Source organism: Pituophis catenifer, unplaced genomic scaffold (assembly GCF_029215685.1).
Source record: "Pituophis catenifer annectens isolate HBS135680 unplaced genomic scaffold, rPitCat1.0.hap2 SCAF_1, whole genome shotgun sequence".
NCBI lineage: Eukaryota > Metazoa > Chordata > Lepidosauria > Squamata > Colubridae > Pituophis > Pituophis catenifer.
The window spans coordinates 221,602,677-221,619,186 of record NW_027256881.1 but is presented as its reverse complement, the minus strand read 5'-3'; the positions used below and the strand labels follow the sequence as shown (position 1 = coordinate 221,619,186).

The 16,510-nt window shown below is 40.1% G+C and overlaps 2 protein-coding genes across 2 annotated transcripts in view; one reads left to right on the top strand and one right to left on the bottom strand.

The window, feature by feature from the left end:
• Nucleotides 1-1,288, top strand: part of SCTR (secretin receptor) — a 30,140-nt gene extending 28,852 nt beyond the window's left edge. Inside the window, exon 13 of the mRNA XM_070957062.1 lies at nt 1,106-1,288. Within this exon, the coding sequence (XP_070813163.1) occupies nt 1,106-1,288 (183 nt within the window). The remainder of the gene's footprint in view (nt 1-1,105) is intronic.
• An 8,630-nt stretch (nt 1,289-9,918) lies between these two features.
• On the bottom strand, nt 9,919-16,279 carry TMEM37 (transmembrane protein 37). The gene is made up of 2 exons (XM_070957056.1): nt 16,203-16,279; nt 9,919-10,491 (listed from the first exon to the last, which is right to left on the bottom strand). Exons 1-2 carry the CDS (start codon nt 16,221-16,223, stop codon nt 9,919-9,921), a joined length of 594 nt encoding a protein of 197 aa, XP_070813157.1. The 5' UTR covers nt 16,224-16,279.
• Between the last annotated feature and the right edge of the window lie 231 nt (nt 16,280-16,510).

Sequence of the window (16,510 nt, the reverse complement as noted above, 5' to 3'; positions counted from 1 at the left end):
TCTGGGTGGAGAAAGAGTGTTATGTAGAACAGGAAGAAACAGACTAGTGAAGTTTTAGGAGACATATTTAGAAGAGTACAAAGATAGCCTTGAAAGGTATGCAACAACCATGGTAAAAAGATCAGCACAAAAAATCAAAAGAGGTGGGGAAAGAATCTCAAATCTCTTAATAATGATGGACAATATGGGAGGGGTGAGGGAGCAATTTGGATGCCTGCTGGCAAGTAGGGCTAGTTTGGGGTCTCCAGCAGTTGATGGGTATGCCTTCTTCCTCCCTGGAGCAAGGGGGCCCTTGGGAACAGAATGAGAAGCAAGGGTGCCATTTTTCTATCAGTCCACAAATCTCTTTATTTCTCCCCCCCCCCAAATGTGGCAGGCAGTTCTAAGGGTCAGCCAAGGAGGAAGAGAAGGAATGATTTCTGATACCCCCTGCCAGCTTCTTAGAAGCAATATCAATGGGGAAGCCAGCAGGAAATTGGAAGTCCCTTCCATTCCCACTGTTGTTTTTTTTTGCCCTACCTGTGATCATTCCATATCTGCTTAAATAAGAAAGTATCTCTGAAAGGATGATTCAATGGGTCCTGGATTATCAAGTCTTTAAAATCTTTACAATGCAATGTCATTTCTCTTGTTACCTCAGCCCATTCTTCTTTTTGTTTCTTCACCACGTTTGTCCATTTATTAGCCTTTCTGATCTTCCTTTCTCCTTTTCTACTTGTATACCCATGATTGTCTACTACAATTGATTGTCCCTGCTAGTGGTGGGATTCAGCCAGTTTGCACCACTTCAGGAGAACCGGTTGTTAACTTTCTGAGCAGTTTGGCAAACTGGTTGTTGAAAGAAATAACTAGGGCAGAGAACTGGTTGTTAAATTACTTGAATCTCACCGTTAGTCCCTGCCCACATTTTGGCTTTGCTTCCTTCCTCTGCAGGCAAGTAATGGCTAACCACATACCATCAGGGCAGGATATTGCTTGACTTGAGACTGATTTATCCTTGTTATTGACTGCAAAGGTTGATCCCCTATGTTGGAGAGGGAGAGGACGTCCCCTTTCTCTTAAGAAAACCACGAGCCTTCTTACTAAACTGAAACTTTTTGTTCAGGTCCGGCAGGAACTTCACAGAAAATGGTGGCAGTGGCATTTAAGGAAGCATCTCGGTACTCATAAGCACCACAGCTCTTTGTTTCCGAATGAAGTAAGCGGGCTCACTCAAGTCTTGCAGCTGACAAAGCCTGGTTCTCAGGAGGAAAGGCGACCTTCTCACCCAATTCTGAGTAAACTGTAAATGTTTCCAGGGCACACGAGGACATGCTAAAACTCAGAGGAAACTTGCATTACCTAATCGGGCATTGTGGTTCAGGACTTAAAAGCTAGTTGTTAGTTCTACCTGGAGACTGACTTAGGCTATGGGCCTGACCTTGCTATCATGTGGATTATTTTGAAAAGATGATGTGTGAAAAATAATTTCCAAATAGAAGGCTCATCCTGTTGTGACCCAGGCCCAAGTAAGTAGTATTAGACGCAAACAGTTCCAAAACAAACAGACTTTATTAGAACAGCTGAGAATTAACTCATTCTAAGCATAGTCCAAACTAAATCAAACCAAATTCTTCATAAGACAAATTCTTCAGTCTAATCACCAACCTTGGTATAATTAGGCAAACTGCCAAAGGCTTCTCTTGGCAAAAGTTCAGAAGCAGAAGATGCCAACCAGAGATAAGTGCAGCAAGACAAGAACAAGTCTATCAACGTTGTTTTCCGACAGAGAGCCTAAGAACTGTTGCTGGTCTTTTAAGCCTTATGGGAGAGGCCAATCATCTCTTGGTCCTACTCTCAAGTCATCCTCTTTGCTTTAGCTGCTCTTGCCTTCTGGCAGCTCTTCTCATACGTGCATTAGGAACAGGCTCCTCCTGTTCCTCTGCCTCTTTACTGTCAGCCTCTGGAGGCTCCGGAGTTTGCACATCACTCCCCGATGGCCCTAGCCCCATTCCTGCCTCTGACACAGAGCCCTCATCCGGGCCTTCCCCAGCCTCCAGGACTGGGCCATGTTCTTCCTCAGCCTCATCGCTGTCTGACTCCGCTGCCAGCTCCACAGGCTGTTGGCGGACCACAACACATCCCTCTCAACTTGCTGGTTTTGTTCTTTGGAATCTATCATTTCAAAAGAGTGTACCTTCTCTTCTCTGTTTGGTTCTTTATTGGAGTGAGGATTCTGAACAGTATTGCCATTTTCTTTATGACTCTGACTTAGAAACTGGTTATATATCTTCGGTAAGTGTTGCATTGTGTGAACATGATAGAGTGTACATTTTTTTGGCAGAGAGAAAAGATATTTCTTTGGTATGGAGCCCATGCCCACAATTAAATTGAGGGATTTTTTTAGGCATTGTATATGGACATTTGAGTTTGCTGTTTGGAAGTCTTGGCAATTCAGCTGCCACAAAAGGCCTTTACAACTTCCTCTTGAGAGCTGATTGTGGCTCTGTGGGACTTGGGGCTGCCACTTGGAAGCTAGCTAAAAACAATTCACTCCGTGAGAGACTGCTGTATATCTTCAATTCATCTAAGACAGAAGTTGGATTAGAAAGATGCCCATTTTTCTGACATGATTTCCTGTTGTATTCTGAGCCTAATTTGAGAGATTGCTTTAGATTCACAAAGCTCCAATGAATTTGGGAGGTGCCATGCATATATCTGTGTTTCTTTGCCTTCAACTAGTGTTGACACCTGATGATGCCTGGACAAGTCCCTGCAGTTTTCTTGGCAAGATTTTGGAACTGGTTTGTCCTTTCTGGGACTAAGAGAGAGAAAATGGCTCAAGGTTTCCCAGCTGGTTTTATGCCTAAGGAAGGACTCAGTCTCCCAGTTTCTAACCTGATATTTTAACTACTACAGAACAGAATTCTTTATTGGCCAAGTATCAAAGTGGCTTTATGTATCTACAGTATTACTCTTCCCAGTTCTGTGGTACTACATTTTGCAGCATCTCTGACCATTAGCCATGCTGACTTGTACTAATAATAAATCGAGTCTAGGAAGGTCTGGAGCAGTATTTTTCAACCTTTACCACTTGAAGATGGGTGGACTTCAACTCCCAGAATTCCCCAGCGAGCCAAAAATTCTGAATTGGTCCACATATCATTGAGTCATTGAAGCACTTAGAGGTTTATCTGTGTCCTCAAGGTCACCTGAGTAGTGCAAATGGTTCCTGTGGTCTGCAGTTTTTTCCTCTGGAAATCCGTTAATACTTCCACATTATTTGATGTCAAAGTACATGGCTATGTCCCTCAGGACACAGATAAACCTCCAAGTGCCTCAATGACTCTCTGAAAGGATGCAAATTACCAGCTGTCTGCAAGGAATATAAATCCTTCAATTCCCCACCATCCAGTCAAAGCTGAAGGAGCTTGTTGGATGAGAAATGAAACGTTTTCAAAGAAAAAACAAGAAAAATCCAGTTGCTTCCTGAAAAAGCACCTTTGGGACTGATTTGGAGGGTTCCTTATCCCTGCTTTCCATTGACTGTTTCTCATTATCAAACTGTTTCAAGAGTGCTCTTTTAGCTACTTAAATCTTTGTAATAATTAGCACATCAGTGGCATTTGCAGTGCCTTTCTTCTCCTCCTCCTCCTCCTCTTTCTCCGAATTTTTCACAAAAAATAAGACAGGTACTGTAAACTTGCTAAAACTCTAGCTATTTTACATTGGTTGGACAATGTTCAAACTAGTACAGATAGTTCATGTCAGACTTTTGCTTGCTGTGATGAGTTGCATCAGTGAATATTGATTTTGGCAGTAGCTTGAATTGACAGTTACCAGTATTGTTCTGTGGCTTTGGGAAATCATCTTATTGTGAAAGTTAAGCATGTGTTTTCATATTATTGAATTTGATTCTAGTTTATCCGCTGCCTGTGCCAAATATCTCTACAGTGAAAGTGCTGTTGTATTTAATAGTAGTCACAAATATAATATTTCTGGGCCATATGAGGCAAAAAACCAACAACCACCCACAACTTCAGCCAAATTATTTAATTCGGTTTTATTCTGTTTTTAAATTTTGTATTTATGTGTTTTTATCTTGTGGCTGTTCACTGCCCTGAGTCCTTCGGGAGTAGGGCGGTATACAAATCAAATCAAATCAAACAAAACAAAACAAACTTTTTTTCTGAGCCAACAATGACTTTTGTGGACTCTCTTCACTCCTAAATTAGCTTGCCCTATGCAAGTGGTCCCTGGGTGTGTTAGATTATTATCTCAAGCCAGTATGTACAAGGTGATGAGATCTGTTGTCCAAGATACTTGGATGTTTCTGGAACAGTTAGACATTTCACACAGAGCCTACAGCTACATTCTGCCCATTTTGGTTTTCTATGATTGAGTTCACACATTATACTATGTTGAAAACTGTCAGTATAGATTTTTATCTTGTTATGGTGCAGAACAGATTAAACTTTTAGAATAAGCAGAGAAAAATCTGTCAAAGCTGGCTGATCCATTGCTGAACAGTTTTACCATTATGATTTTTTTTTCCTGATTATAGCCCACAATGTCTGGAGATCATTTAATCCAACCTCCTGCATCTGCATATGGGAGTGGGAGAACGGGAGTGGGAGAACCAGTCCCCTTGTATATGCTTAGCTTTCATAGGGTTTTACTTAGTAAAAGCATAAAAATAAATCAACCCCATTCTCCCGTAGGTTAATGACCAAAGTGTAATGTCAACAGTTCTGACAACTGTGACCCAAGACTCTCTACTGAGGATCTCAAGTAATTTAGAAGAGACAGAACACATTTTTTTAAAAAAAATGTATAAGCAAAATGGGAACACTGTCAAAAAGTTATTCTGGACTTTTCTCCTCAAATTACCTGCATGAGCTCTCAATGGAGAATTGCTATACATAGCAAACATAACTGTGTTGTGTAGCCTTATATCTCTCAATTATAAATATACTGTATAATTAAGCCTGGTGATGCCAATGAAATTATTAGTTTTATTCATGGGGGTATCACACAAATTAATTTTTCATTTTAGGATGCTGCCAAGTTTGAGAACCAACTCATTGAGGTAGCTGCTTCATGCATCCTTAAAGCATGAAGGTCAGCTTGGTGACTTTGAGCAGTCATTCTCTCTCTCTCTCAGCCTAACCTTCTTCACAGGGTTGTTGTTGTTGGGAAAAGGGGATAGAAGGAGTATTGTGTGAGTTCGTCATCTTAAGATATTTATAGAAATAATAAAGGCAGGAAATAAATTTATCTCTCTGAGTGGCCTCTGGCTATCTGTTCTTGTCACAGGATCTTTATGATGCCCCTATCTTTGGTGCCTTTGTTGCAAAAACATTAGTGGCTTTAGGCTCTGTTAATATCAACTGTTATCTGGGAATGCCATGTACACTTGTTTTGTTGTTAGAAAGTTATGTTGGCATACGTGGCTACCTGAACAGAAATTCAAAGTAAAACAACCTGTTTGTTAGCCCCAGGTGAGATATCAGTATATAGACCCCAAGACAGGAAATGGGGGGAAGAGCTGTCACACATCATGCCAGCATGCTTAGATGGTTCTCTGTCCTGATCATAATACGGATTTACTGGAGTAGTTAAAATTAGGGTATTTGTCTTAATTCAACCTTGTCATGCTTAAGCTTTGTCTTGAATTGAACTTTGCAATAATGGTAAGAAGCGTTATCTATGTCAATTTAGTTCTGGCTATGCTTCCATCTTGTGTGCTCTCTTTCTCACCTACCCACCTTTTTGTGAATGTGCATATAAGCATGCATACTTTAATATGTACAGTTGCTGGAGACAAAAAGTCTGAGAGCGCTTAATAATACCCATTAATATCAATATTCCATAAGTCATTTTTGACATGTCTGACTTGCCTATCATGATCATTTTGAAGCTATCCTTGACTTACAACCATTGGATTTAGTGACTGAAGTTACAACAGTACTGAAAAAAGTGACTCACAATCAGTCACCACACTTACAATCGTTACTGTCCCCATGATTGCAATTCAAGCAGTTGACAACTGGCTCACATTTACAACAGTTGCAGCTTTTTGGGGTCACGTGACTGATACTTGCAACCTCCCCAGCTAAATTCCAACAAAATGAGTGGGGAAACTGGCAGGGAAGATCCCAAATCGCAATCATGTAATCTCTCGCTTAACGGATATGGCAAAAAGATGTAAAATTGGGTGCAGTGACATAGTATCTCGCTTAATAAGTGTATCACTTAATGACAAATTTTCTGGTCCCGATTATGGTTGTAAATTGAGGACTACCTATAAACCGAGTGAATTATCATGATTTACCAGCTCAAGCTAAATAATTAATGTCTGAAAAGAGTTTCCTGGCTGGATTTGATCCATGGATAATATACCTTACCCCAACTTTCCTCAACTTCATGCCATTCAGAGATGATTAATTTCTATGAGGCATGAATAAGGAAGCCAGCATCCTCAGGCAATTATTTATCCCTAGAAGGTATATATCCCGACCATGCAGTATTCCTGAATCACTATTGTTTTCTAAAGGTCAGTCCCCATTTGTGGGATCATCCCATCCAACAACTACGTACACCATGCAAAGCTGAAAGCAGTAAAATATGGCAGTTGTTTCTATAATCTTAGGTTTATTTTAAAAAATCATCTAGTCATGCTGGGTTTAGAGAAAAGTTAGGGTACACTCTGAATAAATACATCATTCAGGAGTGTTTTTAATAGTCTAATGACCAAGCACATTGCATCTCATTTCTACACATTATCTATCTAATGACTCTGTTTCAAATTCTTAAGTTACCTCCCTTTTTCAATTTGGGTAGGTTTGTGCAGAAAAGACATTATCAGTTTAAACCTATTTTACAAACATTTTCAAATTCTGATTTCTAGGAGAACCTTTTCCAGTTCCTTTTCTCTACAATTTAGTGCAAATATACTGGGGTATATGTGTGTGCATATATATTCACATGCATTTGCTATATGTCTCCCAGCTGTGACACTTATAAGTGACTAGAATTACCATTTTAAAAAGTAGTTTATTGAACATTTGACATTCTGATCCTAGATATCTTCCAATTTCCTTTTATAGTTTGTAGAAAAGAGTTTAGAAAAGCCCACGTTATAACTTACTTAGTAAAACAATCATTATTAAAGTTTAGAAAAGCTTACTTGTTATAACTTACTTAGTAAAACAATTATTATTAAAGATAAAGATCACCTAAACAAACATTCTCTGGAATTTACTGGCAAATGGCCTTTAATAGGACAAAAAAGAGTCAAGGTAAATAGTATTTACAATTCTTTTAGAACATCAGCTCAAAATTGATCTCTAATGTACTACAGCTAGATAGTTTTGAAGGCCTAATTTAATCAGAACCATCATTTTTGAAAGGCAAAGATGATGGTCATTCATTTAGCCCATGAGAAGAGAGTGTTCCACCTTTTGAAAATGAGCTGAAATTCCAGGCAAAGGATGGAATAATCAGTGCAAAAAATATATATATTAAACAATACAACAGCAAAGACAGACACTGGCAGTATATCATGCAAGAAATCTGGAAGAATTCCACATTTGTTGTAGCAAAGGTCAATCATTTTGACAGGTCCACAGAGATTTGTGTTCGGTTCTTTAGCACATTATTTTTTTCAAGAAGACTTCAAATTTCTTCATCAGATAGTTGGGAAAACTGTTGAATGAAATCAGCAAGACAATAGACTTCTAGATAGGCAATAATAGAGAATTAATGCTCTAAACTGGGGAAAAATACTATAGATTTTGCAAAATATTCTCAACATGAAAAACTCCAATCAAGCAAATCTTTCTTTCTTCAGGTTCATACAATTTAATTTATACAGACTACTAAACAATACAGGTAGATACGATTTGCTAATTTTCCAGGGTCATCCCTCACCCTGGGAAAGGTCTGGAGATACTTCACTGTATAATGTATTGTGTTCTTCAACTGTGCAAAATCTTAACAGCTCATAAGACGCAATAATAAAAATGCAAGCTGAATGACACGCCAAGATCTTTCTAAGGGACAATAAATGGAGTATCTTTTTTTTGTCATAGTAAACATATAAAAGTATATGGTGGCTTGTGAATCTATTGATTCTACTGGTATCATAACCTGTCTAGTTAATTATTAAGCACTCTTTCTATTTGGAGTCCTTTTTAATATATTGCACCTCAATTCCCATTGCCCAAAGTAGTCCATGCAATACTGGTTGGGGTTAGGCATTTAATATGACCCCGCCAGATTTGGGGAAGCTTGGCTAGACTGCCAACATACTGGCTTTAGTTTATTTCCAAGTAAATGGCTTGGAAACTTCTACAAAAGTTTTAGTGAAAAACTTAGTAGAATAATTAGGGCATTCCTAAATAGTCTTTCAGTTAGCTGTAAAGATACAAATATAAATAAGGATTAGAGAACCTAGAATTCAATCAAGCATGCAGCTTTATTGAAATAACACTGGTTCTCTCAAAAACAATGATTCAGTGCAGTGGTTTCCATAGAAAATTTGCCAGCTGATCTGTGCATTTCTTAGGCTACTGACTTTTTTGTTGTTGACAATAATGAACAATTTGGATTAATAATATAGGATATTTAGAAGTAGAAAGTTCACAGGGATGGAGTCAAACATTTACAATTTTAAATGCTAACAACTGTCCCAAGTTTATGAAACTTATTGTTGTAGTAAAATATTGTGAAATACATATACAGAAAAGGGTTCAAGTTATTACTGAACAATAGAGAATTCATGCTTTAAACTTACACCAAATCTGATTTACAATTTATTTCATTCATACCACAGGGTGTGTTTTAGGATTGAAATCATATAAGCTATATGTCCAGAAAGGCGTACAGAAGCCTCCTTCCACTTTTACCACCATATATGTGCAAGTAAATGCTTTCTATGATAACGGCCTGGCCCTATATTCTTAGCAAAGAATGTATTTTTTAGAAGGATAAAAACTTACTTTTCTGTAATTTTGAAAAGCAGGAAGTAAATTTAACTGGGCATTTTTTGTTACAAACTCTGTGGTTAGAAATACACAGAGTTTAGATGTCTCTATGAAAAAATATTTCTAGCTTGTGGGAAGGGACTGACTCTCCATTATCATTCATTAAATTGTTTTAATGAAATAATTAAAAGTGGCACAGGCCTCTTTTAAAAAGATGTTGGTTGGATAGCTTGCTTCTCAGCAGTAAAGGATCTTACTTTGGTAGAAAATGCACACAGTACTGGCATGGTTTATACATCATATATTTGCCAGAGAATATATGATAAAAGCACAGACTTTAATCGTGGCTTATATATGACAATGTGGAAAGGCAAATTATTTGTGTTTATTAGAAAGTAAAGTTTTAGTTGGTACTGTCCTATGTCCTACATAGTACAAATATTTCTGGTGATACAAATTACTGATATGAAGAACACAATCATGAAAATGCACAAAATCCATTTACACAGCATAGGTCTTATTCTACTTGGCTATGGAATTTGGTTCCCACCCAACTCAAATAAAAATAATGTGATTGGTTGTCATATTCATTTCAGTGAGACACTTAAAAGATAATGACTGTAACTGGACTAAGGATGTTGAGGCTTAGAAACTGAGTTTTAAATTAAGCAAGTTACTTTTTGCTATTCCATTACTATGGTTAGATGCATTATTTAAAATCCCAACAGGTTATAATTTCCCATTTCCAGTACTCAGCATCCATTATCAACTTAATTTGGAGACATCCTCTAGAAAGTGGCAAGCTGTTGGAAATCTTTTACCTTATGCTACCAAAAAAATCAAAAATCAAAAAATCAAACTAAACAATTCCCCTCAAAAACAACCCCCCTTGGTGTCTTTCTCGAACGTTAATGAGCTGCAATATATTCTTGGGATATTTGGTTCATCATGTTTAATTTTTTCTCACTCTGTTCCATGGAAAAGTTAGGTTGTTAAGGTGAAGTCCACTGATTCCATTAAGGAAGAAAAGGAACGTTGCAATAAATTCACACCAATAGGTTAACGTAAAACTTGTGAACGTGATGTAGTCTCTCAGGAGGATTAAGAAGCTCACCATTCCAGCCGATGACAGTAGAAATGAGACAAGAATGAGGACTGAGCCCATGGACCATTTTCTCCTTGAATTGATATCTTCGCAGACTTGAGAGACCATGAGAAGTTCCAGGCCAAAGATTGCAACAACAATGGCAAAAGACACCACGCTTCTTATAAAGGTCATTCCTATGCTTATCCCTTTGATATTGGTCAAAGAGAGATCAATGGTGCATTTCAAGGTGCTGTTGCTTCCAAGGGTACAGAAATGCCACAGACCAAAGAGTTTTCCTTTTGTGAAAAGCCAATGGCCATCGCATACCGCAATGGACAACAGAACAATGGCAATTGCAACACAGAGGATAATTAAGCTCCTGATAAAGGTCTCAAAGAATGATTTCTTCGGTCTTCTACGAGTAAGTAACCACTGGGTCTTCAGGAGAAATTCCCAAAGAAAGAACAGGAAAAAGAAAAAAGAAACATAGATTTAGTTCAGGTGGAACAGACCGTTTTCGTTAAGAGCTACATTGCCTCAAGATTATCTTTTCAAAGTCACAGTGCCTGTGATGGCTGGAACCAAGACAGACAGTAGCTGTGCAGTCACACACCTAAGTGTCCAAAAGGCCATGCATATTTTACCGATAAAGGAGAATATCTGTAACTCAGGGATCCTTGGTGCTCTCTGTGCTTGGTTGTTTTCTTGCAAATGTTTCATTACCCAAACTAGGTAACATTACAGTGCACTAATTATGTTACCTACTTTGGGTAGTGAAACATTACAAGAAGACAACGAAAGTCAGAGCACCAAGGACCCCTCATGCATATTGTCTTTCTGATGTTTCCTTTTCTAATTCTTTATCTTTCTACTATTCTTTCTTTCTCTCTGTCCCTTAGGGTGGCAGGGCAGGTTGTTGTTAGTGAAGATCTAAATTGCCCACTTGCAAAGTTTCTGAAAACAGCCTGAAGGTTGTATAACATTACCATACTGGATCTCTTTTAAACAATGAACAAACTGTGATTTTTGGCATGCCAATAAATACCATCAGTGAAGTCAATTAAATATACTTTAAAGACCATTTATACACAATTGATCTGAAAGTGCCTTGGGAAGAATGCATAATAAACAATATTGATGTAATTCATGAATTCTATAGAATAAAAGCCCTAGTAAATGTTCCATCAGTTTTTCAATAGGAATGTAATATTTGGAAATAAAGAACATTATCTGTAATTTGTCATTCCCAAGGAAATTAAACCAAAACAGTCATTTTAATGTGGCTTCCTTCTTTGAATTTTTTTGTACACACATCCTGACAGGCAAACTATTCAAAGAAGTCTCAAGATACAGCTATTAATACTAGCGGATACAGCTAGAAGCATGCATTTTGCAAACAGAGTTGAGACTGATGCTTGACATTCACAGGAAATCCCCCCACCCCATTACAAAATAGGCTTTTAAAATTTCTGTGAATAGCACAGATCTATTTACCTAAGCATTTCTGATTAACTCGATTGCACTATTTGGCTTAAGATTGTGCTACAAATATCCCAAGCAAACATTCTCGCTTGACTCCCACAGACTTTATCTGCCTGGCCCATTTGGTTTGCAAAGCCTCATGCAGGACCTTTGCTTTACTCCTACATCCTTGAGGAAAAATAATGGAACAGAGGCAAAACTGGGAAGAAGGGAGTTGGCACAATCCAACTCACTTTGTCTGTGTGCTGCTTCCCCCCACCCCCCCGAAAGGGAATAACAGGAAATAATGCTGCAGGATTAGACATGTGTTGCCTTTGCTGTAGCTTTTCTCGTCGTAACAATATCAAGGTTCTACTTTCACCTCTTGTGGAAATAACCTTAGTACATCCCGAGTCCCAGAAAGAGCTTCTTTTGACTATCTCGTGCATGCACAAGGGCAACCGCTTTTCCATCCTCCATAGTTGGTGTCCTCCAACTATGTACATTTATTTCACTTACAGTAGGACTATCTTCATTTTTAATCCATAAGAGCTACCTTGTGAGGTAGGTTGAGCTGAGAGACAGTGGCAGATGCGGAATCACCCAATAGGTTTCTTTGGCTAGAAAATATTAGAATCTGGGCCTCCCTAGTTCTCGTCCAACACTTTGACTACTGTACAGTGCTAGCTCTTGATGTTTATCTGGCATTAAAACGTAGTTAACCATAAGGGACAAAACCATAGCCATTGTTATAAGGCACGCTGGCAGAGCCAAAGAAGCAATCCTTCATTCTCTGTTTTTCAATTGCTTTCCCTCATCTGTGTAATACTGTACTCGTTTTGTAATACAGGTAGTCCTCGACTTACGACCACAATTGAGCCCCAAATTTCCATGGCTACGGAAGACAGATACTGAGTTTTGCCCCATTTTATGTCCTTTCTTGCCACAGTTGTTAAGTGAATCCCTGCATGTATGATTAAGTTAGTAACACAGTTGTTAAATGAATCTGGCTTCCCATCAGCTTTGCTTGGCAGCAGGTCACAAAAGGTGATCACATGACCACCACCACCCCCGGACACCGCAGCCCTCATATCTGCCAGTTGCATCTGGATTTTGATCACATGACCATGGGGATGCTGCAATGGTTGTAAGTGTGAAAAATGTTCGTACGTCACTTTTTTCAGTGCTATTGTAACTTTGAACACTCACTAAACAAACGGTTGTAAGTCGAGGACTACCTGTATTCCTTATATTTTACAAGCAACAGGCTGGAAACACTTTAATTCCAAAGGACTGCAGTCTAAGACAGGCCAGGGAACAACCTTCCTCCCCCAAAAGAAGAAAAACAGAATAGCAAGAAAGAATAGGTATACCCCCACCCCACCCCAGGTCATGTGGTTTTGCTTATAACATAACAGTATTGAGGTAGAGAGAGAAAGTTCTCAAGGCTTTTCAGGAGAGGGGAGTTTGAGGAAGGTTTTCTTTTAAATAGTTTCTGGCATCAGGGTTACCAAGGGAGAATTCATTTCATTCATTTCAGGATCAATGGAGTTGTAGAGTAATGGTGACACAAAGAGATGTGCTGGAATTATCAGCATGGAGAGATGAAGCAATAGAAGGCTTTCCAAGGATAAGGAACCTTTGCAAGATCTGTATGGATAGCATTTCTGAGTCAGCTGCTCAGCTGGCAATCAATTCTCTCCACGCTTAGCACCACTTGATTATGGATGCTCTCGTGGTGGACATTTTTGAAGTCATCCAACTATCGTGGGGATTTCTTTCTTTTTTTTAGTGAATGATCATCTAAAAAAATTGTGGGGACTTATCTATCCTATCCTCTTCTGCTTTTTTTCTTACCTTCTTCAGATAGCTAAGTGGGGGTTTGGCTTTGAACAACTTGGGACTTATTTCCAGCAAAAATTAATTCTTCTTGGCATTAACATTGACTGAGATTTATTTCACTGTGTTATGATGTTCACATGACCCCCCTAATACCCTCTTTGACCCAGTTAAACATGCTATGTGAACACGGGCTGAAGGGAAGATACCAAACAGATTCTAAACCTTCAGTGAGCTAAATATCTGATAGACATAGGTGGATGAAAAGAAGACAGAAGAAGACCAAGAGAAACAAGCAGCAGTAATTGGCAGGCAATGACCAAACTTTGCACAGAAGGAAGGAAGGAAAGAAAGAAAGAAAGAGAGGGGGGAGGGAAGGAGGGCGGAAGGAAGGAAGGAAGGAAGGAAGGAAGGAAGGAAGGAAGGAAGGAAGGAAGGAAGGAAAGAAATGTGTGTGTGTGTGTGTGTGTGTGTGTGTGTGTGTGTGTGTGTGTGTATGTCAAAAAAATAAGAACAAGAGATGAGAGATTGTGCACTTCACTTTGGACAAAATATGAGAAAATAAAGAAGTAGTACACTATAGCAAAATGGGTACACAATAGTGCTCCAGATATTGCTCAATTAAAACTTCCCCAATTCCCAATCATCATGGTCAATTATGAGGAATGCTGGGAACTGAAGGTCAGCAATATTTGGAGGACTAATGATTTATCATCCTTGCATTTAGAGGTATTGAAAACTCTAATATACATAAATGCTAAAGATGATTAAAGAAATATATCTCACATTAATCAGCACTGTCCCATTTCTGAGAAATTTAGCTCTAAAAGTATTGACCAAGAAATATTCCCTCAGATTTCCGTTTCTCTTAATTGTCATTCCTGTGGCGCACTTTGTTTTGAAAATCACTCTTGTACAAGCCTTGCTGTGTATGAGCTAGTTTTGCTGAAACATCAGGAACAACATGCCAGCAAGAGACAGATTTGCTGATCTTTGTAAACAACTCATTGCATTCTAAGAAAAAAGAAGGAAGTTGAGCAAGTTGAGTTGCTTTGGTTCTTGGATGCCCTCACCCCTAAAAAAAAAAATAGAGAAAGAATATGGAGCATAAGTTATTTAATTTGTTCCAAGCTCCTTATCAACGATAGTTAGAGGAGGCATCTGTACTTGCTTCTGTATAATGAAGTAACATGTTCCATCTCTCTGAGTTAGTGTGATTTCTTTCTTACCTCTTGTCTGTGTTTGTGTAATGTTTGCATGAGTGTGTGTGTGTGCAGATACTCTGCTCACATGACCAGGAGAGAGAAAAGGAAAACCGTCTTAGAATGCAATAGTTAATTTCAATCTGTGAAAATACCCAAACGATCATCCATAGGGATGCACAGGCAGTCCCCCCCCCCCCCGGAATATTTTTCTTTGCAGTCTTTTTGGCCAACTCTGGCCAATTTTCAAACTCCACTGTCTTTCGTTGGCTTCCCTTCTTAGATTTAGTCTAACTCTGTTCAATGTTTGGACGGATATTCTCCACATGAGCAGATAGACAGGGTCCCGAATCTCTCTACACAATTTCTTTCCAACCTTCTGTTGTGTTGGAAACATTTCACTTTGCATATAGTATGCCTCTCCTCACTCCACTAGTTGGATTTGCATGTGTTTATTTGAATCCCCCTCAAAATATTATCAGGCTGATGCATATACTGTAGATTGATGGTATCTGCGTTACTGCCCCCATCCCCACCCCATCATGCTGCATCTGTCTTGTTTGAGTGTATGTAAGCCCTGGGAAGAATAGGGCAGGCTGTAAATGCTTCTTTCTAAACCAGATGACCTTCCATCTTGAAAGAGAGGATGCCTACTTTTGTTCGCCTTAATTGCTCTGCCCTGGGTCATGTGACTAGGAGAGGAGGTTAAGAATGGACCAACAACAGCTTTCTCAGCTGCCTTTTGTGTGTGTGTGTGTGTGTGTGTGTGTGTGTGTGTGTGTGTGTGTGTGTGTGTTTCTTCCAGGAAGATTGTCTTCCAAGCAGATCTGCTTTCCTTTTGTGAAATTTAGTCTTTCTTTTGCCAGCTTCTCCCATCACACCCACCCTGGGTTTTTTTTAATCTCATTTAGTTCACTTTTGGGAGAGTCACCCAGCTAATGGATGGCCAGAAAGTTTGAACTATGTGAGGAACCAGAAAGAAAGAAAGAAAGAGAGAGAGAGAGAGAGAGAGAGAGAGAGAGAGAGAGAGAGAGAGAGAGAGAGAACCGCACTCTTTACTCGAAGCCCCATCTTCAATTGTGTCCCACCTCCACCCCCTTCTCCCCAAGCCCTAAAACCCTTCTCCAAGCTGTGCAACCCACTCGCCAACAAAAAGCGAGCCATTTGTCATCCCTGGGCGATAGAAAATTTCGGAAGGCAGATTTAAAAGTCAACTTCTGGGCGAGCAAGGAGAGGAACAGAATCGCATGACAAAAAGACTTTCCACTTTCCACTATTTGAGTGCTCGGTTAGGGAAAGCCCTCCGTCTAAAAGAGAAAACGCAACGGTCGGGATTTTCGATTTGGGGACGCGAGGGCTCTCTTCCTCCACCACCCTCCACCCACTCCGCGTTTGGAGAGAAAATTTGCGAAGAGCAACAGGTGAGTCCGCCGATCGCCCAGTCCCAGAGGAACCGCTCCGCCTGTAGGGCGAAGAGCGAACATTGTACCAGGTAGAACAAAGGACCGGCCGACACAAGGCTTCCAGGGATGGGACCCCCCTCCCTCCTTGTCCTGCCCCCCCACCCCAAACCTCGCTCCCCTGTCCCAAAGAGCGCCCCTCCCGCCCCCAGGACGCGGCCCTCTGCCCCCGCTCTCCCCAACTTACTTGCGCTGCTATGGCTGTCATGGTGACTGGGGTTCCCGGCGGAGGAGGAGGAGGAGAAGGGAAACCAAGGGCAACTTCGCTCCGCTTTGTTCCCGGCGCTGGCGGGAAAAGTCTCCCGCGGCCGCTCCGCGCGTCCCTTTCAGAGCCAGGCGGCTTCGAGCAAGAGCTGCGAAGAGAGCGGGCCCCCGGGCGACATCCTCGGGGAGGCGGGCAAGCCGGGCGGCGGAGCGCCCTTTGAGTTTTCCCTCCGGCTGAGTCAGCAGCCCAGAGACTCCGGGAGGAGGAGGAGAGGAGGAGGAGAGGAGGAG